General features: G+C 43.7%; 1 protein-coding gene across 1 annotated transcript in view; it reads right to left on the bottom strand.

Annotated features, from left to right (window-relative positions):
- Positions 1-26018, bottom strand: part of VSTM4 (V-set and transmembrane domain containing 4) — an 86539-nt gene that overhangs the window by 12656 nt on the left and 47865 nt on the right. The window contains exons 6-7 of the mRNA XM_059051528.2: positions 14102-14208; positions 12625-12686 (exon numbers count right to left, since the gene is read on the bottom strand). Coding sequence (XP_058907511.1) covers positions 12625-12686; positions 14102-14208 — 169 coding nt within the window. The remainder of the gene's footprint in view (positions 1-12624; positions 12687-14101; positions 14209-26018) is intronic.

Below are 26018 nucleotides of genomic sequence, written 5' to 3'. Positions count from 1 at the left end.
ATACATGAAACTTTTCACAGTGGCACAGTGAGAGCTCCATGATCTAATACAGTCACGTATTTTCTCTTCCCTGTTGACCACAGATGTATGTTTTCCCAGCTGCCTTCCAAAATTACTTTTCCTGGCAGTATTATTAAAGGGAATGTTTATGCTTTGAAAAAGAAAGTGTTTGGTTACCTACTACATAGGAGTCCACTCTGAGAGTCTTCAATCTTGAACACTCTTGATCTTCTAATCAACTGCAATCTTTAACACTTTTCTAGATTCATCGGATTGGGCAAGGGTCTGTCTAGGGGTACTTAGGAGCATGGACTCTCGGAGACTGAAAGACTGCTATTTACTGGCTGTGTGACCTTAGGTAAGTTACTTAACCACTCTGTGCCTCTTTTTCCTCATCAGAGGCATGGGATTCAAAATGTGGGATTAATAATAGTACCTATCCCATGGGGTTATTTTGAGAATTAAATGCATTAATATATGTAATGTACTTAGAAAATTACCTGGTAGCTCAACAGGAAATGCTACACAAGGGCTACTATGACTACAAATTTTATCATAGAAACGAACAAGTGTTGCTTTAACAATTTCCCTTTGAAATATTTAGAGACAGAGAACTGAAGATACTCAGAGGTCATTTGGAAAACATCATGTACCAGATGCTGCTGGATGCCATTGGACCTCAGAAATCAAGGCAAAGAAATGGCAAGCTTGGGCTCAATAGCTAGCAAGCGACAAAGCCAGCGCAAGAGCTGGCCTATAACCACACCACTCAGGTCCATGGGAATGGTGACTCTGTCAAACTTATCCACTGCTGCACCCAGTGGTGTGCAGGGAAATTGCCAAGCAACTGGCCCCCCAAGAAGAAAACTCTCATTTGTAGCATTTGCTGATTTACATGTGTAAATCCTCCCACAATGGCTGATTTCAAGATGCCAAAGAGATTTGTTTTCTCTAGTGGATAGGAGTGGGCTGGGGCACACCACTGTTTATAACTTAGCTCCTAGGAAGATAACAGACCCAGGTGCTACCTGGCACATAGGAGATACTTAATGCTCATTTTTAAATGAATGAGTGAATGAATGAATAAAACAAAATGAAAGAAAACCAGTCTGACACTCATTAAAAACTGTTCTGTGGATATCCTTGGTCCCAGGAATGTAGGGAGGGGATGCTCTCAGAAATCATGGGCAGAACCATGGGACTCATTTCTCCTTCAGCCTATCTAGGGTTTCCATGAGGACAGTCTACTAAGAAGTAGGATGCCTGAGTTCTACTACTTGGAGTTATATAAAATTTGCATATGGCTTTCAACTTTATGGTTTTAAAGATAGATGATAGATAGATAGATATAGATAGATAGATAGATAGATAGATAGATAGATAGATAGATAGCTAGATATCCTACACTGGGGAGGGTATGAGGAAATGTTCACTCTCATCCTTTGTTGGTGGGAGAATAAAACAAGAAAACACTTTTGGAAGGTAATTGGGCAGAATCTATCAAAATTGAAAATGCAGATATACTTTCCCATCGTAATCCCATTTCTAAAAATCTCTCCTACAGAAACACCATTAAGCAAATTTGTATCTGAAAGGATATTCACTAGAGCATTGATCCAAAGAGTTAGAAATTAGAGTTGGGACTGATTAAAGAAACAATGATGCCATAACACTTTGCAGTCATGAGAAGAATGAGGTAGATCTATATGTACTGATATAGAAATATGAGCCTGATATATTGTAAATGAGAAGACAATTCAACGTGTGAATATTTTGTTTAGGATTGTTTTTAGGGAACACACAGAAATGGATTTGTCATAATCCGTGGACAGGACCTACAATGACTGTGGGTCGACTGTATATACACTTGGGGAATATACACATATATATGGATTTAAGTTTATATGTACATAGAAAAATACTTAGAAGAATATAAGCCAATCTCCTAACAGAAGCCACCTATTAGGAGGCCCAAGGAAGAATTTTACTTTCTGTTTTAACAAACAGAGATCCTGAATTGCCAGCCTTACTCCTGCACCCCATGCAGAATTACCATTACAGCTTTCATCAAGAAAACCCATCCAGTAAAGTCAGGACAGAAAACACCCTCGACCCAGTGGCCTAGGACTTTACTGAGTGCTTTTGATTAGAGGCAGCAGACCCCAGAGTCCAGCGAGGAAGAACAGGGACTGGGGGCCAAGTGCCTGGTCAGATCCAGCTCTGCCACTTCCTGGAGGGGGAGTTTGTGCCGGTACTACTTCCCTATGCCTCCCCTGCGTCATCTATGAGATGGACACATTACAATGCATAGGTCAGAGTCATCCCAGTGTTCATGTTGGTAAACACTGGGCAAGTGCCGTCAAAGTGAAGTGTGTGTATCATCACCGTCATCACCATCATCACCACCACCATCATCATCGCCATCACAATCACCATCATCACCACCAGCATTATGTTCTAGACACAAGGTACAGGGCAAGCATTAGGAGTAAATACAAAATAGTAGGAGGTATGCTAGCTTATTTGTTGGATTCATATGTAACATGGGCAATGGGCACATACGATTGAATTCATAGTTTGTATTCATCATCTTTCTACGCACACTCTAATCTTAATTCACTAGACTGTGTCTTATTGCATCACAAGTACTTATTGGAATGTATAAATTCAGCTTTAGGAACTTATAATAATAAATGAGAATTGAATCTGGCTAGGGAAACAAAATCCCCTGAATGTACAATTAATTTGTCATGAACTCAGAGTTTCACATAGAAATTTTTTTCTTCCTGATATTTTGGATGCCTTCCTTGATGTTACAGATACGTTGATGATGTTTTTCTTTTTTTCCAAAATGGCAATTCATTTCTAGTATTCTCTATTTGAGACTGAAAAAGTCTTTTAAAAACAACTCTGAAGTGCTCCGCATTCAAAACTGAAGTTTTTAAATGAAATAAGCTTTTAAAAAAAAAATCAAATGTGAGCACAAATGATATTGTTCCAGGAGATTACAAAAATAAAATAGAGTGAAAAAGTTAAAAAAAATTATTTCCCAGCAGTGCAATGATCCCACCAGCAATGAAGTGCCCAATAAAGGCAGCAAATCAGCTGAGCCGAGATGGAAAACAAGCTACCACTCTGAAGGGACGTTCCCTGCAGACACACAGAGATGGCCCTGCCCCAGAGTGGGCCCAGGACCCCCGGGAGCAGGGTGGGCCTGTGCAACCAGGCAGGGTCACTCAGGGGACTGGACCCACTGGGCTTCCGGGCCTGCCTCCAGCCTGGACCGTCCTCAGGCCCAGCTCACCTCTCTGCTGCCTGTTCACCTTTGTCAGGGGGCTCCAAGGCTCCTGTCCCCATAGCACCTCGTACACTGCCTGTCAACATTGAGTGGGAGACTGCAAAATGATCCAAAGGAATCTGTGATGCAGCAAACTGCAGAAACACAGCTCCAAGGTGGTCAATTCCGAAATCACCTCCCTCCTGAAAGCACAAAGCCACACTACCCTTCCAGAACAGGGCGAGGCAGACTCCCTCTGCATCACTTCTAGGGGATGGCTGTCATCTCCCAAAAGGGGGAGTGCTCCCAATGAGTGCTTAAGGCGCTACCAGTCTTAAAAGACTCCTGAAAGTAACGGCTTCACTTGGCCTATTGTTAATCACATCAGAGCCTTAACCAACCTCCACTGGCCTGTAATGAAGCTGAGGAGCATCCAGCCCCGTAGCTGCTTTTAGACAGTGCGAAGCACAGAGGGGCCTCGGCACGGACCTCGTGGCCTGCGGGGAAGTGACAGCCCTGCGTCAGGGCTAAGAGTCTCTAATACGAGATGTTCCCACTGCCACTTCGGGGAGGCCTGATCTCGCCTCCTCGGTGATCACATCCCACTTATGAAAGGCCCAGCCACCTGCCCTCCCCCGACTAAAGGAAGCCCATGAAATGAAATGACTTCCATTTTCCCCACTCTCATCCCTTCCGAAGCCCCGGCATCTATTCTTTCCTCCAGTCGACATACATAACTCCCCGTGACAATAATGGGATGTGCATGTGTACCGAGGGGGGCATAGAATTTTTATCTCTGTAAAAATGGTACTAGTGCAGTACAAGCAAAGTTTTTGTTTTCTTCCCAAGGCTTTTACTTGGGGAGATATATTGTTCATGTGCTTGTGGGTTTTTCCTTCTTTTTAATTTTAAATCGAAATTATGAATATATTTTATGCAGGTTAATATATTCTTTTCATGCAAAATTTAACTGAAACCAGTGCTAGCACATTTAACGACAACAAGAGAAATTCTTCAGCTTATTATAAACATCCTTCAAGAAACCTGAAATGCATGTCCTCTGGAAATAATTTTGCTGGGATTTGGGTTATTATTAAAATCCTCTCAGAATGCCATCACTGGTGTCTAATGTGCCTCAAAGCCCTTTTCTGCTACGGATCAGAGAAAAACTCTTTGGTCTTGCAAGTACACTGTCGATAGTGAAAACTGAACTGGAAGAGGGGGCTTCTTTCCTGACACCAGGCAAACACTCAGTAGGGCTGGCATCTCAGTCCTGGGCTGACCACTGGGTGCAAGGCCCACTCCTAAGACAGGTTCCCTTCAACTATGATGGAATGAACCTCATCCCTCTGTTTTAAGTGCTCTGACCTTTCAGATTCCATGAGAGGAGGCAGGTTTACTGCAGACTTTAAACTCAAGGGAATCCCAGACAAGCAGGTCTTGGTCACACATTCCCTACGTGACAGAATTCTCTACCTGTGACTGTGAGGGGTCCTAGGAGATCATGGGACAGGGCTACACACAGCTGAAATAGGAATGAGCTATCCAGGAAAGGTTTACAGGAAGGAGAGAGAGTCACAGTGCCCTTTAGAAGCAGATTCTCATGTTTAATTCTCTATTTGTGGATAAATAAGAAAACCCACCATTCTCCCAAGTGGGCTGAACAGTCTCACTAAAATGTAAATACAACTGTCTCCGGAGGTGGCTGGCGATGACTGTCCTGCCAGCCATGACATAACCAGAGCTGGTTACTGTTTGTTAAGTTACTTAGAGCTGCACTTCTTAAACTTTAATGTTCACCAGATTCATCTGGAACCTTATTGAATTGCAGATTCTAATTCAGTAGGTCTAGGGTGGGGCCTGAGCTTCCGTGTTTGCAACAAGCTCCCAGGCAATGCCCAGGCTGCTGGTCCGTGGACCTCACATTGAGGAGTGAGGACTTAGAACTCCAATCTCAGATCTCTGCCTTCAATTGTTCATTCATTCCACACATAGTCTGCAGATCCCGGGTCCCCCACTGGGGACAGAGTGACAGGCAGGTTGTTGATGACTTTAAAACTAATGCTAAACAAAATTTAAAACTTCCGGGCATCAGAGGACATATCAACAAAGTACAAAGGCAACCTACAGAATGGATGAAAATACTTGCAAATTGTGTATCCAAAGGGGTTAATATCCAGAATATACACAGAACTTCTACAAACACAACAACAAAAAACAAGCAATCTGATTTTAAAATGGGGGAAAGATTTGTCTAACAACCTTGAACACTGACAGTGAAGACTCCCATTTCTTCCCCATGGTTTAGGGCTCTCTGCCCACGAGAGTATTTTAAGCAGGGAAATGACATGAATGGAGCTGCATTTTAGAAAAATCCCTAGGCAGCAATGTGGGAGAGGGATCAGAGTGGGAGACAGGATACAAGAGACCCACTGGGAAACTGGTGGTAATTAAGCCCCTGATGTTCCTACTTTTCCTGTGTCTTCAGTCTTTTGCTCACAAGTGACAGTTTTCTCCTTATAGAACGGGGGCAGCCTGACCTTTCCGGCTACCGAGTGCTGCATACGAGTGACTTGATTATGGGGAGAGAGGACTCAGAGGTGAGGCACTGAAGGACCCTCAATGAGGAGGCATGACCCTGAGGCAGAGGAGACGCCAGGACTGCATCCTCCTCTGTGAGTTGCTCTGGGGATGCTGCCCACCCTCCCTTCCAGCTCACGGTCCCTGTTGCTTCGGAGGTCTCGCCTCCACATCACAGAAACTGTTTGCTTTCTCTTCCTCCGCTCATTCTCTGAATCAATAAGTGACCTAAGGCAAGAAAAACAAATCAAATGCACTTCCGGCTTTCTCTGCTTCTTCTGAAACAAGGAAGCAGTGACAGCTTTTCCTGGAAGTATGTGAATTAGCTCACTGGGTTCAGGGAGCCCTAAACCATGGGGAAGAAATGGGGGTCTTCACTGTCAGTGTTCAAGGTTGTTAGACAAAGGGATCACATCGTCCATCAGAAAGAGCCTTGGTGATAACACATGGCCTCATAAGCTGATGAGCTAACTTTGAGAGCAGGTTGTTGTGTTAAAATAGGGGCGAGCAGTTTTGATAACTTGATTATAAAAAGTCTAAAGTGCCTTTCTCACCTCTTTTTTTTCTTCTTGAGCCCTATCATTTTTTTTAAACCTTCCAACCACTGTTAGTCTCTGGTATACACAGTTCTTGCAAAATGCCATGTTATCTTGGAAACATAAGAAAAGATGCCCACTTGTTAATGCTCTGAGGGTGAAAACACAAGGAGCCAGGCTTGTCATTTTTGCCTAGAGTCTGGGGGTCTGCTGGGAGTTGGCATGTGTGGTTGAGATGAGGGAGATGGAGCCTACAAAGCACCTAGCAGAGGGGCTGGCACACAGTAGGTGCTCACTTAATGGGGGTTCTCGCTTTTTGCCAATGAGTCAGTGGAGGTGGCAGGCAGGTTGCTTCCTTGGGGTGAGCATGTGTCAGTATCACTCTGGAAAAAGTGGCTGGGTGACTAAAGGGCTCTGTGGCCTGTGACCACTCCAGGAAGCATGGTTTTATGGATTTCGTGGCAAAATGCAACAATTACAGAATTAATTACACCTAAACTGGTACCAGACCCCAAAGAAAAGATGTTGCCAAATTATTTTCTAAATTACCCACTAAGGCCTGTGTGAGTCAACAAGTAGCTATTGACTTTAGTTTCAGCTGCCATCAAGACTTACTGATTTGAGAGAAAAATATTGACCAAATGGAGACCAAGGTCAATGCTGGCCTCCTGGGAAAATAAATATTAATATTAACCAAAAACTGCAGACGCTAGGCCTGGAATTTTTTACTCTAAACTGCTGGTCAGACAGAGGTCCACTCAAAGGCAGCTCTTTACTTCACTGTGTATTGTTATAGGTGCAAACTGGTCTCCAAATTGACTCATTTCTGGAAAATTTGGTATAAAAATTTCAAGCCTTTTCATATCTGAAAAGATCAAAGGAAAATTGGTATTTAAGGACTGTCATGGGTGATATTTCCATAAAACAAAGAATCCATTTTAAGTGCAGATAAGTGCCCCAACTTACTTTCTGTGAAAATTAAGAATTTCCTATGTTGAATCTCCATCCAGAGGGCGATACCAGCTCAAACAAACAAACAAAAATCAACCATAAAAACTTGCAATTAAGACCAGTTATTTTTGAAAATGCTGTTGAATCTACTTTGTTTATAAGTGGCCCCAAACTGCTTAAGGCAAACTGCTTTTATAGCTGTGGACTAAAGGAAACTGTCCATTCAAGGCTGCTGACACTGCCCCGTCTACCGGGGCAGCAGCACTGTCTTCATGGGAGATGCAACGCTACCCCCTGTGGGTTGTAGGAACTCACTCTTCTGAAACAGAGTGTTTGTGTGTCCTCACAGGCAAATCTGGGAGTAGGGGGACTTATTGTGAGAATTAAATATGATGACATGCAAAAAGAGTTTTTTCTTATATATCCCTGGGATATATCAATGGAACGTCAATAAAGAGCGGTTTCTGTTGTTACCAGGGGTAAAAGATTGGATTAGAAACAACAGGCCCTGAGCAACTTAGAATGTAAGATGGGGGAAATTTATAAAGTATAATCATTTTTGAGGTTGTTGATAAATATCAGGATTAAGAATAAAAGATCTGGAAAAGATACACACATACACACACAGATGTGCAGTGATATGGGCAGCTGGGAGAGAGTGAGCTCAGACTCTCTGGGGAAACTGACTCTCAACGGATGGGATGAAGGATGCTCCAAGGAAAGTTGATAGTTTTAGCCTTTGTGTTCAATTGAGTTTCCCAAAGTCTACTGAATGACCAGAAATCTATTAAAATCAGCAAAAACTCCACTGCTACATTTGAGGACAAGACAGTGTAGTCAATAGAGCAGAACTGATAAGGAATTTTTGATACGAACCGGATGGAATCACACTGTTATGAAAAGCCCTTCAGGACCCACAACTCATTGCAGACAAAAGGAGGCTTTCTTTGGAAAACAGAGGAACCATCCTGTCAGGAGAACAGCAGAAACTTGGGCACAGAATAGGAAGGGCAGGGGCAAGGCTGAGCCATGAGAGGATGTCAGAATCATGCACAGAGATCCAGGTTCCACTCTGAGACAAGGCTTCAGTTAAGCTGGTTAAAACCTTACGCTCTGGCTTCAGAAGGACAAACGTTCAAGTCCTGACTGCAGCCCACAAGCTGCATGACCTTGGGTTAGTCGTCCATCTGTCACCTTACTGACTCCGAGTCTCAATGTGCCCATCTATAAAAGCACTATGACAGAACCTACTTCACAAAGCTGGGCTGCAAAATCACACATCCCCATCCTGTTGGACACGGCTCTGGTGTGGAGAACACAGCAGTGACCAGAGCAGACAACCTCCCTGCCTTCATGGACCTTGCATTCTGAGAAGAGAAAGGCAGGTAATAGAGACATGTAAAAGTACATCAGGGGCTTCCCTGGTGGCGCAGGTGGTTGAGAGTCCGCCTGCCGATGCAGGGGACGCGGGTTCGTGCCCCGGTCCGGGAAGATCCCACATGCCGCGGAGCAGCTGGGCCCGTGAGCCATGGCCGCTGAGCCTGCGCATCCGGAGCCTGTGCTCCGCAACGGGAGAGGCCACAACAGTGAGAGGCCCGCGTACCACAAAAAAAAAAAAAAAAAGTACGTCAGGATGCCTCTTATGGGGAATTCCTTCAGAGGATGGGTGGTGTTTTACATAGAGTTTCAGGAAGGCTTCTCCACAGAGTTGATATTTAAATAGAGACCCTAGGGGGTGAGTAATAAGCCACAGACATAGCCTGGGGAGGACGGTCCAGGCATATGACAACAAAAGCCCTACCAGAACGTGCTTGGTATGTTTAAGGACTAGCAAGGAAGACAGAATGATGGGAGGGGAACGAGAAAGGGGGACAGTGGTAAAAATGATGTCAAAGAGGTCACGGGGGCTAGATCATTATAGGGCTGCGCCGTTCAATATGGTAACCAATAGCCAAATGTGACTATTAAGCTCTTGAACTGTGGTTCTGAAATGAGACATGCAGGAAGCATAACACACTGGATTTTGAAGACTTAGCAGAACAATAAGATTAAAATATTTCGTTAATAATTTTTATACTGGTTATATGTTTAAATGATAATATTTTGATATATTGGGTTAAATAAGCCATATTATGAAAATTGGTTTCACCTGTTTGTTTTTACATCTTTAACATGGTTACTGGAAAATTTAAATTACACGTGGCTTGCATGATATAAGGCATTAGAGGCCACAGTAATGAGCATGGCATTTATGCTGAGCAATATAGGAAGTAAACAGAAATGCACACAAAGTGCTTAGCATATCTCCCAGAAGAGAGTGGAAAATGTTTATGAAACTAGAGTTCCATTCACAGACAAACTACTCAAATGTAAAGGCAAATATATTTAGGGGGGAAGACACTGGATTCAAGAAAAAGTAATAACAGAACTAATAAAAGTTAAGTTTAAATAATTGTTTAGAATGTAGTGATGAAGTATAATGAAACTGGCAAGTAGCAATTATTGAAATATGAAACATAAAGTTAAATAAAAAAGAATCTGACCAAAAAGAATGACAGATAAAATTGGATCCATTCCTAAATTCCAAATGGATCAGAGAAAAACAGGCAAAAAATAAAGGAAACCATGTAAGTATTTCACTGTAGCCATCCTGGTAGATGTGAACTGGTTTTCTGCTTCTAGCCTCCATTTCCATGATGCCAATGAGATTAAACATTTTTCATGTGCTGACTGGCTATTTGTATGTCTTCTTTGGTGAAGCACATGTTTAAGACTTCTACCTATTTTTTTGTAGTGTTGCCTTTTTCTTTTTTATTGATTTGTAGGTGTGCACAAATTCTAGGTAAGAATCCTTCATCAAATATACACGTGGCAGGGCTTCCCTGGTGGCGCAGTGGTTGAGAATCCGCCTGCCAATGCAGGGGACACGGGTTCGTGCCCCGGTCTGGGAGGATCTCACATGCCACGGAGCGGCTGGGCCCGTGAGCCATGGCCGCTGAGCCTGTGCTTCCGGAGCCTGCGCTCTGCAACGGGAGAGGCCACAACAGTGTGAGGCCCGCATACCAAAAAAAAAAAAAAAATATATATATATATATATATATATATATATATATATATATATATATACATATATATATATATATATATATACACGTGGCAGATATACTCTCCCCACAGGTGGCTTCCCTTTTCATTCTTGTACTGATATCTTTAATCAGAATAGACCTTCTAAATTTTAATGTAATCCAAAGTTTTCAATCTTTTCCTTTATGGCTCATACATTACATGTCTTGTTTAAAAATCTTTGCTTGCCCTGACCTTATGTAGATAAGCTAATTTTAGGAAGTTTTATTTTTACCTTTCTTACTTAAGTGTATGAACCTTCTCTAATTAATTTTTGTGTGTGGTGTGAAGTACAGGTTATGGATCCTTGTTTTTCATGCGGAGATCCTACAGACCCATCACTGTATACTGAAAATATAATCCTTTCTTCACTGCACTGCAATGTCACTTTTGTCATAAAATCAAGTGACAATACATATGTAGATATGTTTGGGGCTCTTTATTACGTTCCTTTGGTTTATTTGTCTATTCTTGTGCTAATACCATTACTTACTATACAGCTTAATTACTATGGCTTTAATATAAATCTTGTGAATTGATATATAAATTTTTCACATTGTTCTTTTCCTTCAAGATTATCTTGGCCCTCCGAAAGGCTAAGATAATCTTATTATCTTACATACACATTTTAGAATTGGTTTTCCAGTTTCTCTGCCTCTCTCTCCCTCTTTCTCTCTTTCTCTCTCTCACACACAAATACACAGCTGCTGAACAAAATTGGCAACAAAATAAATAACAATACGATTACAAACTTAAAAGAACTTAAATCTTCATGCATCCATACTGATATAAAGAAATTAGTGAATAAGCCAATGAAGAAAGGGATCCAGCTCTTCCTTACAGAAGAATTTCAAATAGTAAATGGAGATGGATCGAGGAAAACAGAAAATCACCATCAGTTCACCATAATTATAAGTGCTGCAAGCAAAATCCACGGATGAATGCTAAAATGAGTAGACGAAAGTTCAAGGAAAATCAGGCTATTTGCACAGGCTTGATGTATCTCCCCTAAAATACCTATTAATTACTGTGGTGGTCTTCATATGTGTCCACAAAGTCTCTCAGACACCCCCCCAAATTCAGGAGGTGCAGCTTCACTCTCCTCCCCTTGAGTGTGACCTGGACTTAATGACTGGCTTCTAACAAATAAAGTATGGAAAGGGAAAAATGGTGACTTTATACTGAAGGAACCTGGTAGACCGACCTTCACCAAGTGGTCACAGTCAACATCATAGCACGTCCACTCCATGGGATGCTATGAGAAAGGCATATCTCCTCTGTGTTGTTCTTCCCTCAAATCCATAACCTCATTTCTAATCATCAGAAAACCTCAGAGAAACCCAAATCAAGAGACATTGTAAAAAATGCAGCTACTACTCTTTAAAAGTGTCAAGGCTGTAGAAGCAGACCGACAGAGGTGCTGGCCCTGATTGGAGGAGACTAAGGAGACAAGACCACGAAATGCAATGTGACAGCCTGGATGGGATCCTGCACCAGAAAAAGAACATTCGTGGAAAAACTGCTGAAATCTGATCCAAGTCTGGAGTGCAGTTAATGGTGATGTGCTGATGGTAGCTTCTCAGTTTTGACAAATACACCTTGGCTATGTGCGAAGTTAACCTTAGGAGAAGCTGGGCGAAGGGTAGACGGGAACTCTCTGTACCATCTTTCTAACTCTTTGTAAAACTTAAATTGTTTCAAAATTAAAAGTATAACATGTTTTCTGGAAAGTTCTTCAGCAGCCTCTTCAGAGTGGTTATCAAGATTTATATTTATGTGTATATTTATATTTATATGTATGTGTGTATGTGTATATTTATATTTATATTACATTATATTATATAAGTGGTTATCAAATTTATACAAGTTGGTCCACTTTCTATTTTATACCTTTCTGAGTGCAATTTTTCCCCTTCTTTTCAAAAAAAGGAGCATTGACAATGAAAAGTAATTCCATTTGGATTTTTTTAAAGCCACTCTGTGGGAACTAGCTATGGAGACAAGCTGACTCAGAAGCTGACCCAAGAAGAGAGAATGCCTTTGCTTGGGAACAAAGCACCAAGAACTTGGAGCGTGTTTTCAGTCAATAAAGGTACTCCTTGGACCAGAGTTGTGTTTAGGGCTTGAGGGGACAACACAGAGAATGCGGTTACTCACCAGGGCGACTTTCCTTTGTGGCTTCAGCAGCTTCGGTTTATGGAACGGGGCAGCGATGGGAGCTGTGGAAGCACATCAAGGGTTTAGTTTGCAATTCCTCCCAGGACCCTTAAAACCCACGTATCATGAGCACCACAGACAGAGAGCCTCGGACATAGGGCCACTTCCTGTCCTCGTGGAGGAACTCTAGTTTCTGATCCAGGTAACAGCTGGACTGGTGCCCCTCGGGGGAGGGTGATCCTCTCCTAGCCTTTGGATACGTCATCCTCTCCTCTCAACAAGGTCAACAAAACCACAGCATAAAACACCGCCAGCTACAAAGAGGTCAGATGTGCAGGTGAGAACCAGGTGCACTTGGTAAAAGCTTGGTAAAGGCTGAGGCTGGGACCTTCCCTGGGGCTTCCTCCTAGCTGCATGCGGTGACAGCTGTCAGCTGTCACCGCTGACAGCGGTGACCTTTGACCCTCACGGCAGCCCTGGGAGGTCAGCAGGGAGGGTCTTATTGTCCCCATCTAACAGAGGAGGAAACCGAGGCTCTTCTTCCAACATCAGGTAACTACCTAGTATTTAGATGAACTGGGACTTGAACTCAAAGCCAGGCTCAACCACGTGGCTCTCTGAGTCTCATTTCCTTCTTTCGTAAAGCAGGGCACCATCTATGCTGACTGAATGAGGTGATACTGCAGTACAACGCCTGGCGCAGGGCAGGGACAGCTCCCTTCTCTCCCCAGATCCGCAAGTGTCATGCCTCGCAGGACGCTCACGCCTCCCAGCCCCTTCTGTCCACCCAGTATATGTTCAGCCTCAGCACCACTGCCTTCCACCACAGGGCGCAAAGGGTGACAAGGGGCCATCCTGGGAAGCCCCAGATGAGGGATAAAATGGATCCTGTCTTGTTTAAATTATTCACCCGGACAACCCTTGTATTCCTAACTGTATATAAAATCCTTTGATGTATGACCTTCTAAATTGGCCACAGTTATTTTAGGAACAATTTATAAACAGTTTTACTTCTCGCCTCAGGAAATGCCCATCTTCCCCATTTATGTTGCTCTAAGCCATAATTGGAATCAAGTAATAACCCTCATTTTAATCCCCAGAACAAATCCAAAATAAATTACACACCTGGTTTTTATCTTTAGGAAAAACATAGAGCCTTCTTTCCCTTGAACGAACCAAGAGGATGCTGACACCCCCTTGGTCCACCCTGCTATGTGCAGAGCATGTTAGTACTTCAAAGGAAAATACACTGTGGAATGGTCTGTAGAGGTTGACCCCCGCTAAAGCCATGCGCGGCCAATGGCAATGCCCCCAGCCCACCTCAGGGACGGGGCTCAGTTATGACCAGAATCTAGGTGGGGTTCTCCAGACCATATCATCAGGGATGTCACATCCTCCACCTGCCTACTCTCCTGTTCTGATCTCACATCAGACCCCAGGCGCTCTCCACATGGATGACTGCTGGCTGGCTTCCTACCTTTGGCAGGGACTGCAGGAGGAACGTCAGCCTTTTCCTTCCGCCTCTTGCCCTTCTTGGGCTGCAGTGGGACCAAGCTGGTCACGCTGGTGACAGTCTCCCCTGAGCTGGAGAAGAAAAAGGACCTGGTGAAGGCAAAGGCAGGCTTGTTCCGGGGAAAGGAAAAGGAAGCAATTTCCGAGTACCCCATGTACCTGTGTGTAAGGTAGGGTACTCTTAGAGCTGGACCGGGATCACTCTGTGCCTATCTCCGGGGATGTCTGGAGGTCTGGTACTGACCCTTGGCCAAGGATGATGAGTGGAGCTAGTTACGGATTTGTAATGTGCTGTGTAAAGTTCTAAAATCTCTGGAGAGACCCAGGGCCAGCTTGCCTACATTGTTTTGGGATGTATAGATTGTTTGTATAGATTGTTTACACCTGGTTAATGGGTTTACACAGTCTGGCTTGGTTACATCACCAGTAGGATATTAAGATATCACTAAAAACTTCTCCTTGGGCTCCCCGAAAATGTGTTCCTTGCACACATCTTTGTGGTTCACAATCCAGAGACAGAGCAGCACCTGTGCAAGTGAGAAGGGACCCCGGGGAGTTGCAGTTGGGAGTCCCTAGGGCCCCCCATGACTGTTCACACTTTCTCCTCCTGCTGTATGTATCTTCACCTTTAAGGTAAAGACTGAGTTAATCCACAGGAGTGCTGTGAGTGTTTTCAATTATCTGGGTGGTTACCTGTGTAATCACTGTAGTATCAGATTCTATGTGTTACCGTTAAAACCCAAAGTAATAGGTAAGCCTTACATTACAGGTAACAAAACCAAGATTCAAAGATGCTAAGTGACTTGCTCTAAGTGACACTGTTTGTAAGCAGACAACACGAAAGCTGCAAACCCCGACTGGCCTGATGTGAAACCTGTTCTCCATGCTACCTATGGGGTGGAGTCCAAGCACTTCCTTGAATGGCCATCGTCTTATTTCAAATGCATCCTATGGCTCCAGAAGCCCAGAGGGCAGCCTCTTTTAGAATCTCTTGTCCTCAGGCACATATTCCAGCCAGGTAGGTACAGGTACCAAGAGAGCCTTGGTAACTCCCTTGATCTCCCTAATACAAAGGATTTCTAGAAATTCATAAGATATGACCTAATAGTCAAAATGTATGAAGGTGGTAAACAGTTTTCACACAAGAAAAAAGGCTCGTACCTAGGAAAACATGCTAAAACTTCCTCAAGAAAGAGAAAGCCAAATTAAAATGTACTGCACTTTCTTTCTGCACATATCAGAATGGCAACAATCAAACTTAAGGCAAAGCGCTCTTTTGGCAAGGGTGTGAGGAATCAGGCACTCAGAAGTATTGCTGGTACAAGTGTAAACCCTTCCTGATGGAGAGTAATTCGGCAATCAGGATCACAGGGGCTATCAGAATTACAGAGGCTTATGCTCTGTGACCCGGCAATTTCACTTTTGGGAATTTATTCTGTGGATATCCTTGCATGGGTATGAAATGTACATATAAGTCATTATAGTCCTGTTGGTAATAGCAATAGATTAGAAACAACCCAACTGTCCATCAGCGGGGGACTGGTGAAGGGAATTATGGTGAACCCACAAATCCACACACGGGGTCCTTTGTAACTGTAAAGAGGAATGAGGAAGCTATTTATACAGGGATAAGAAAAGACACATTGTTAAGTGAAAAAGCTAGGTGTTGGACAATGTGTAAAATGTGTCATTTCTTTTGTATAAAAATACAGGAAAATAATATATATTAGTATTTATGTACACAAATAGAGAAACTTTGGAAATATTCACAAGAATTTAAAAACAGTGGTTCCTTAAAATGGGGCTGCTGAGGAAATAAACAGAAGGAAGATTGGACAAGGAGAATTATTTTTTATTATTACATATTACTTAATATAATAATAATAATTAATAATTATATTATATAATATATTATTATATAATATAATAATATGAACTATTATTACATTTTTTTAATTAATTAACTTTAATTATTAAATCATGTGATTGTATAATCTTTGGAAAACAGTAAATTAAACACTAACAAATATTTACATATATTTAATAAAAGAAAACAGACTCTTCTAATATAGTCCTGGAGTTTTAAAAATAAACAAAGAATGAGTCACGTTGTGGGGAAATTTCCAAGAATACAGTTCACACTGAGAGTCCCCAAAGATAGCTTATTTTTATTGGGAACAGAAATTCTAACTGGCCATGGCTTTAGAGTACAGGGTCAACTGTGTAAATTTACAAATAGCCAAAAGGGATGTGTGTTTACAAAACTCTGGCCACAAAGAGAAAACAAGGGATCAGAAACCCTCAGAACTGTTTAAATACACAACCACACATACAGCTTCATTTCCTAGCTTTTTAAACTCTTGAAATGTTTATTTTTTCTATTATAAATGTATGCACGTTCATGTTTTAAAATGGTAATTACAAGCATGGAGACGAAAGAAAATAAGTCTATCGTAACCAAAACATGACCTTCATAAATATTTCCAGCCTTTTTCCTCTTCCTTGTTTTATTTTTTAAAAAAGACTTTATTTTTTAGAGTTCACAACAAAACTGAGCAAAAGATACAGAGATTTTCCATAGACCCCTGACCACCCCCATCACGAACATCCCCACCAGAGTGGTACATTTATTTTAATTGATGAAGCTACCTTGACACACATCATCACACAAAGTCCACAGTTTACATTAGGGTTCACTCTTGGTGTTGTATATTCTATGGGTTTGGACAAATTTATAATGTAGCCATTACTGTAGTATCATACAGAATAGCTTCCATGCCCTAAAATTCCTCTGTGCTCTTCCTATTCATCCCCCCCTCCCCCACCTCTGGCAACCACTGAGCTATTAACTGTCTCCATAGCTTTGCCTTTTCCAGAATGTCACACATAGTTGGAATCATACAGTATGTAGCCTTTTTTTTTTTTTTTTTTTAAGACATCTTTATTGGAGGATACTTGCTTCACAATGCTGTGCTAGTTTCTGTTGTACAACAAAGTGAATCAGCCATATGCATACATATATCCCCATATCCCCTCCCTGTTGTGTCTCCCTCCCTCCCTCCCTATCCCACCCCTCTAGGTGGTCACAAAGCACCAAGCTGATCTCTCTGTGCTATGCGGCTGCTTCCCACTAGCTATCTACTTTACATTTGGTAGTGTATATGTGTTGATGCTACTCTTTGCACCTGTGATAATATTCAGCAATTTAAAATGTTCTCAAGCCTTACCCATTATTGTATTTTTGCATTTTTTTTTTAACATCTTTATTTGAGTATAACTGTTTTACAATAGTGGGTTAGTTTCTCCTTTACAACAAAGTGAATAGTATGTAGCCTTTTCAGATTGGCTTCATTAACTTAGAAATATGCATTTAAGTTTTCTCCATGTCTTTTCATAGCTTGATAGCTCATTTCTTTTTACTGTTGAATAATATTCCATTGTCTGGATGTACCAGGGTTTATTCATTCATTCATCTACTGAAGGACATCTTTTTCGCTCCCAAGTTTTGGAGATTATGAATAAAGCTGCTGTCAACATCCATGTGCAGGCTTTTTGGGGACATAAGTTTCAACTCTTCCTTGGTTCTTATACATTGTGTTTTTAAAAAATAATATTGTATTACAATTTTGCATCCTTCTTTTTACTTAATCTACACTTTCCGTGTTGTTACATCCTCCCACTATTCCAGTGAGAAGACATGCCACAGTTTACTTAGCCTTCCCCTGACATCTAAACATCTCATTTGTTTCCCAGTTTGATATACAAATAACATGGTTTTCCATTCTTAGACTTTTGTTTTTGGATTCTTAGATCTAGAAATACTAGTTCACAGAGGAGGATCATTTTAAAGGTTATTCAATACCCACTGTCAAAAAAAAAAAAAATACCCACTGTCAAAATGATTTCTGACCAGTTAGTACTGCTTTATAGCCTCTTGGTCAATGGATGAGGGCATTTATCTTTTCACCCTTTTTAACACCAGATTTATCAGTTTAAAAAATTTCTCACTTAATGAAGAAAAATGTGATTATCTCCTTTTACTTGCATTTCTTTGCTTGCTAGGAGGAACATTTCCCGTGTTTGTCTGTGCTTCCTTATTTATGAATGATGTAGGGACACCTTCTGTTATTATTTATTAGGATTGTGAGTCATTCTTATAGATTTGTTTGCATCTTTGACATCAATCTGACATACTTATTGCAAACATTTTCCTACTTTTGAATTTTGGCTTTTTGTTAAATGCATGGTCATTTGTTTGTTTTTTTGTTTTGTTTTGTTTTGCGGTACGCGGGTCTCTCACTGTTGTGGCACGCGGGCCTCTCACTGTTGCGGCCTCTCCTGTTGCAGAGCACAGGCTCCGGACGCGCAGGCTCAGCGGCCATGGCTCACGGGCCCAGCCGCTCCGCGGCATGTGGGATCTTCCCGGACCGGGGCACGAACCCGTGTCCCCTGCATCGGCAGGCGGACTCTCAACCACTGCACCACCAGGGAAGCCCTGGTCATTTGAATTTGCTAAAATCGTTTGGTAGTTTCTTTTTGTCTATTGCCTCTGAGTTGGGATTATCCTCCCCAGTTGCACCTCACACCCCGCAAAACCAAATAATATTCCCCCTTCCTCTTCTCTTTTCTTGGTTTTAATTCTTTAGCTCTTTAATATAAAATGAAAATTTTGAGACATCATAAACTTAGGCCATTATGCCCAGGGCTTTCAGTATGCTGAAAAAAGATCTGCTTTGTCATCACCATTCTCCTTGAAAACAGTAAAACTGCACTAAACTAAATTTAGTTCTACTTCATACCTCAATCATAAGCACTCAGATACAATGAGTCACCACAATGACATACGACAGACAGTCATTCCCTCAGAATCTCACGTCTCCCGTTGAACCAGCAGGGCTGGTAGGAATTTTTGACAAAGTCTGTCTTATGATTCACTTACGAGAAAAGTTATTCTACATCTTGGGTTGCAACAGGACTGTATTTTGGGTCTGACACAAGGGAGTGGGCATTGCTGGAGCCAGTCAAACCAAGGAAGATAGAAAATAGGCCGGAAACTCCAGCTAAATTAGAGAGCTGTGTGATTGGAGAGAAGTGCTATTTGTGGGGAACAGGGCTGTTTTTCTGGCTCCAACAAGGGTGGGGCAGGAGGTGCACATGTGGGACCCTTGTTGTGACATGTACAAAGTTCCGGGCTGGCCGCCTCTCATAGGAGTCTCTGTCCCACAAAGACTGGGCACCTCTGATCTGTGGCACGTGGTGGCTGGATCTAGCAAATGGGCACTGGACAGGGGCAGAAAGCCTGCACTAAATCTGCTTCCACTCTGACTAGAGAGGTGATATAGGGCAAGTCACTCACTTTCCTGGCCTGCATCCCCCAACCTGTAAGATGGGAAGATGTATCCTTGCTATCTATCTCACAGGGTTATAGTTAGGGTCAGATAAGAAAGCTCAGCCTAAATTAGATGGGGCATGAAATGGCTAAAGAGCATGGATCCTAATCTCCAGCGTGTAGATGCAGTAGGGGGGTAGAGGCATGTCATGGTGTTACCCAGGGAAAACAATATTGCTACTTGGGTATCTCATGATGCCATGTCTTGGCCCTGAGGGGAAGCACAAACTTCAACTTAAACCTTGATCAGAAAATCTTTCTGCCTAGGGAGCACAGTGCACCCTCCTAGAGCCACAGACGTAGCAGTGCTGTACAAGTGCCAAGCAGGAAAGAGCAGGCGAGCAGGGCGTAGAGAGAGGCTGCACCCCCGAGCAATGGGTGGCCACTCCAGGACACTAGGTAAAGCAGGCAACCTGGATTTTACCAGGCACTGAACAAATTGTGAGCGGTCATATTTTGCAGAAGCTAAAGTTAATAAGAGCTATGTCTGTCTACCCTATATGCAAAGCACTGTGAAAAGTGCCTGATATCCACAATCTCTGACCCACCCAGATGGGAAAATTAAGCCTCGGAGAGGTCCAAGCAGGAGATCTGGGATCTGATCCGGGTGGACCTGCCTCCTTGGCCCTGAAGCAAGGACTCTGAGCCCAGCCCAGACAACAGAGAATGAGAGAACTAGGGCAGGAAGAAGGTCAATCAAGCCAGATCCACAATGGCTGCTTTAGGCTTAAACCAGCTCCCCAAAAAGGTACTGGAAGGCGATATCAGCATTCCACTGCACTTTCAGTCTATACTAAATCCAGGACTGTTACAGCTGCTCAAAGCCCTGCCCTGGTGGGAGGAAGAGGGGCCAGCCTGAGTGCTATAGGGTCCTGGAGGTAGGAGCAGTGACTGGTGCCCAAGACCAAGGGCCATCCTGGCTCAAGATGGGGCAGAGAAGGAGGGGAGCACATGACTGTCCCTGGGATGGTCTGAAATAAACAGTATCAGCTGCCCAAAGGGAGGTGGGTGTGGGCAGGCCAGCCATGTGGAAATTCTGTGCCTCTACAATTTAATGTGTCTGGGAGCAGAAAAAAAAAAAAAAAAAGTATAAACTGAGATGATCCCACCAAGGAACATTTTTAAAATGAAGAACCTAACACCCAGGCACACCTTGCTTTCATAAGTGAATGTGAGCTCAAAGCGCCCTCATACTGAAAAACTGCGCCTGTGCATAACGAGTGCCATCCCTCCATCAAATACCTGCCTCACGGGGATACACCAGAGGAGCAGTTAACTGTTCCCACCGAGGAGCATTCAGACACCCAAGCTTCATCCCCCAGATGCCTGGTGTTTCCCTGGATCCAGGACAAGCTTTGTGCCTCCACATATGAACTATGCCCCCTTGGGGTCTGTTCAATCCCGTTTCCGGCTGAATGAGCAGAGGATCCTCATCCTGGCATAAAGCTGTCCGTCACATACTGCAGAGGGATTCAGTGTGGCCTGAACTGGGATGGCTGGGATGCCAAGTGTGGCCTGTCGGGCAAAAGATCCCGACCCAGAAAGCCCTCCGCGAGCAGGGCTGAGGAAGATGTGCCAATCTGGCCCTGCCAGCATCCTTCTGGGCCTGCCCTCCCTGAACCCTTCCTGCTCCCACACCATCTTTGAAAGTCAGTGTTTCCGTTGATCCATTTTACCTTCAGAAGTGTCCACATGCTTCCTTTCCTCCAGCCTGCACACCTCAGTTCAGACCATGAGAACTCACCAGGACCCCCAGAGGGCTTCCTCAGTTCCTCTCCGAGCAGCTCCAAGCTGCCTTTCCAAGACTGCCAGCAACACACTCATCATCCTATAACCTTGTACCTTGCAATGTCAAGTGGGGAATCTTGCAGGAGGAACGCAGGTCTCAACAACTATGTTGGCATCTCACTGTCGTTTACAATGACAGGTCCCCTGTCCAAGGTAGCTGCCATTGATAAAGGCCAAGGACTAGTGCAAATAGGGCGAATTTCCTGACATCTCGCTCTAGGCTTTTAAAAGTGCTCCACGGGCTTTCCTTGCCACACAAGGTCAATCAATAGCACATGCCGAGGAGCTGCGTACAAGTTCCAGAACGTCACTTCCGAGGCAGACGAATGGTGCCTCCCTTGGGATGACTCTTTCTCATAAATGAGTCATACATGTCAAGCACGTAGAACTGCATCTGGTACGTTGTGTCACCTATTACTATCTTACCACAATTATGATCATCATTATTATGGAATCTGCTCTCCGAGCCCTTGAAAATAGGGACTGGACGGACATGGCAGGGTTCTCAGAAACCTGTACCAGAGCGGGCGCACCTAGAAAGGACCTGCAGACCCCGGGGGTCCTGATGCATTACTTTCTGCTGCCTTCATCCTATGTATGACATTTTTGCATGTATTCTGTGAAGAGCACCAGGATAAAAGCTGCTCCTTCGTGAGGCAGTTGCCAAGGCACCTCCCTGTCCACAGCCTCCCCATGGCCTTTCATCATAAATGGTTTACATCACCTGAGAGGTTCTGCTGGGCCTCACTGTGAGAGCTCCTCCTTTGTGGTCCCTGCCAGTTTCACAGAGTCTGCACGAAGGCTTGGAGGTGGTTTAGTTTGTAAGTTTGAAATCTCTGAACACTAACTGGTAAGGTCAGGAGGTGCTTCCTTAATATTGGGTGGGCCAAAAAGTGCCTTCAGTTTTTTTTTTTTTTTTTTTTTTTTTTGCGGCACACGGGCCTCTCACTGTTGTGGCCTCTCCTGTTGCGGAGCACAGGCCCCGGACGCACAGGCTCAGCGGCCATGGTTCACGGGCCCAGCCGCTCCGCGGCATGTGGGATCTTCCCGGACCGGGGCACGAACCTGCATCCCCCGCATCGGCAGGCGGATTCTCAACCACTGCGCCACCAGGGAAGCCCGCCTTCAGTTTTTTAAGTAAAAATAAAAGACACATTTTTCATTTTCACCAAGAACTTTCTTGAACAACGTATTAACCCTTTTGTTCCACTACCTTTTGCCATTTTTCAGGCAACTTCATAATTCCATCTTCCCAAAACTTTTTTTTTCTTAACATCCTTATTAGAGTATAATTGCTTTACAGTGTTGTGTTAATTTCTGCTGTATAACGGAGTGAATCAGCTGTACGTATACATATATCCCCATATCCCCTCCCTCTTGTGTGTCCCTCCCACCCTCCCTATCCCACCCCTCTAAGTGGTCACAAAGCACTGAGCTGATCTCCCTGTGCTATGTGACTGTTTCCCACTAGCTATCTATTTTACATTTGGTAGTGTATGTATGTCCATGCCACTCTCTCACTTCATCCCAGCTACCCTTCCCCGTCCCTGGGTCCTCAAGTCCATTCTCTACATCTGCATCTTTATTCCTGTCCTGTCCCTAGGTTCATCAGAACTTTTTTTTTTTTTTTTAGATTCCATATATATATATGTGCTAGCATACGGTATTTGTTTTTCTCTGACTTACTTCACTCTGTATGACAGACTCTAGGTCCATCCACCTCATTACAAATAACTCAATTTCATTTCTTTTTATGGCTAAGTAACATTTCATTGTATATATGTGCCACATCTTCTTTATCCATTCATCCAATGATGGACACTTAGGTTGCTTCTATGCCCTGGCTATTGTAAATAGTGCTGCAGTGAACATTGTGGCACATGTCTCTTTTTGAATTATTGTTTTCTCAAAACTTTTTATCTTTCTGAGCAAAAAACTGTTCCAGGTGCCTTTTACAGTCTTCCAGGGAATTGAAATTTTTTCCATTAAGATAATTTTGTAAAGACCAAAATAAATGGAAATCCGAAGGTGCAGTGTCTGGTGAATATAGCAGATGAATCAGAACTTCCCAGCCAAGCTGTTACAGTTTTCGCCTGGTCACCAAAGAAACATGCAGTCTTGCGTTATCCTGACGGAAGATTATATGTTTTCTGTTGACTAATTCTGGTTGCTTTTCATCGAGTGCCACTTTCAGTTGGTCTAATTGGGAGCAGTACTTGTTGGAAATAATAGTTTGGTTTTCTGGAAGGAGAGAGGACTCCCTTCCAATCCCACCATATACACAACATCACCTTCTTTGGATGAAGATCGGCCTTTGGTGTGGCTGGTGGTGGTTCATTTCGCTTGCCCCATGATCTCATCGGTTCCACATTGTTGTACAGCATCCACTTTTCACTGCCTGTTACAATTTGTTTTAAAAACAGAATGTTTTCATTATGTTTCAGTGGAGAATCGAATGTGGAAATATGGTCAAGGTTTTTTTCCCTTAACTTACGTGGAACCCAAACATCAAAGCGATTCACATAACCAAGCTGGTGCAAATGATTTTCAACCCTTGATTTGGATATTTTGAGTACGTCGGCTGTCTCCCACGTGGTATAATGTTGATTGTTCTTAATTATTGTTTCGATTTGATGGCTATCAACTTCAGCTGGTCTACCTGACCGTGGAGCATCGTCCAGTGAGAAATCTCCAGCACGAAACTTCACAAACCACTTTTGACATGTTCGAGCAGTCACAGCACCTTCTCCATATACTGCACAAATCTTTTTGTGCGTTTTGGTTGCGTTTTAACCTTTCTTGAAATAATAAAGCATAATATGCCGAAAATGTTGCTTTTTTTCTTCCAACTTCAACATTAAAAAGGCTATACAAAAAATTCACCAATTTTGATATCTTTTTTAAAATGCATGCTGATATGACAGCTGTCACATACGATCTAACAAAATTGTTTCGAATGAAGTTAAAGAAAACTAAGTGCTACTAGAGCCATCTTACAGAAAAAAACCGAACGAATCTTTTGGGCCACCCAAAATTTAGCAGTTCTATGTAGTATTGGTCTTGGGTCTGAAGAATAAAAGCAAGGAGAGGTCACTGGGGTTACCCGCCTAGCATCCACTTCCTGCTCCCTAGGGCTGAAGGCACACGTTTGGGCAGCACTGACCCCCACCCCCTGCTCGGCACAGTTTTATCCTCTGGCCTTAGTGCTTGGTTCAGGTTGGTCCGGTAACAGTGAGCTCAGTTGTGTTTGCTCATTAGGAAGCAAGATGACTCCTTCATGAGTCCAGGGGTGAAAGCCCGTGCTGCCACCGTTCCCTTCCCAAGGGGAGCTGGCCTGGCCTGAGGACACATCAAAGCCTGGAGGCAGCACTGCCCAGAGAAGGGCTGGGAGCAGAAGCCACTGCCCTAAGGACCCTGTGCCCCCCGGAGCAGGGCCCACCCACTGCAGCATCCCCGGTCAGGTGAGCCAGCGAAGTCCCTTCCTGGGTAAGACCATCTGAGCTGGCTTTTCTGTTACCTGGAATCAAAAGGTCCGTAAATAGTACAGAGGGCTAGCTCTTCATCTAAGAGTTGGCGGTTTTATTCATGTTCTTAATCTGGGGAGATTAATTTGTACCTTGCAGGGTTTTTATGAGGATTAGAAGTAAATCCCATAAAGTGCTCAGCTGCAGAGGTACACAGGCACTCTGTGAGCAATTATGAGGAATTAGTCCACAGCCGGTATTATCTCACTGAATCCTCAAGACGACCCTGAGCCATAGGGACAAAGGCAGGTTTGTGCCCATTTTGTGGAGGGTGAAATATTCCCAGAGAAGCTGAGTGATTGGTCCAACGTCACCAAGCTGCTGAGTGGCACAGCTCAAACTGACATTAAAACCAGGTGGATGTTTGTCACGTTATTCCAGGAATAACAACCAGGTCCCATCGCACGGGCCTGTCCTCCTCATGCCTGCCTCTCTGCCTAGGGCTCTGGAAGGAGGGAGCTGAGCCTGAGCCCTGGGGTGGGGCGAGGGTAAGACTGCACAGCAGTGATGTCAGGGATGAAGGAGGAAGGTCAGGAGACACACACCCAAGTCTGCCGTCCCTGCCCTCGCCCCCTTGCTTGCTCAGCTGAATGCAGACAGAGGCTCAGACACTCACAAATCGATGCCTATGACCAGAGGGGTGCACTTTTCAAAGTCAAGGGATGCAGGAAAGCTGCAGCCATCCCCAGCATCGATAGCCAAACCCTTCCCGCTTCTCCTTCCATCGCCCTAACATTTCTGCAGCATCTACTTCTTGCTCATTTGTGTGAATGCCAACACAGAAGCTCTCACAATCAGATCCAAGCTTCCCAGCACACCTGTGCTAATGTGTGCGCCCTGGAGCCAGGTGGCCTGAGTTGGCAGCCCTCGCTGTTCCTCCTCTCACTGGCCAGGAGACCTCACCAACATCGATACTTTTTGTATTGGTTTCTCATCTGTAGGATGGAGATAATCACAGCACCCACTCATGGGGTTGTTGTGAGGTGGAGAGAAGATGGTGTGTGTCCCATGCTTAGCACTGTGCCAAGGCATGGCATTTAATAACAGTGTGGCTCCGTTATTGTTATTACTATGACTACTGCCATCCCCTGGCATCTGGCCCTGCCACCAACTCCAGCCTCACCTCCCTGCTGCTCTGCCCTGAATCTCCAGGGTTCCTCACCTAAATGGACTAAACCCTT

This window comes from Kogia breviceps, chromosome 2 (genome assembly GCF_026419965.1).
Source record: "Kogia breviceps isolate mKogBre1 chromosome 2, mKogBre1 haplotype 1, whole genome shotgun sequence".
In the NCBI taxonomy this organism is placed as follows: Eukaryota; Metazoa; Chordata; class Mammalia; order Artiodactyla; family Physeteridae; genus Kogia; species Kogia breviceps.
The sequence above is the reverse complement of the archived record's forward strand: the minus strand, read 5'-3'. Positions and strand labels throughout refer to the sequence as shown.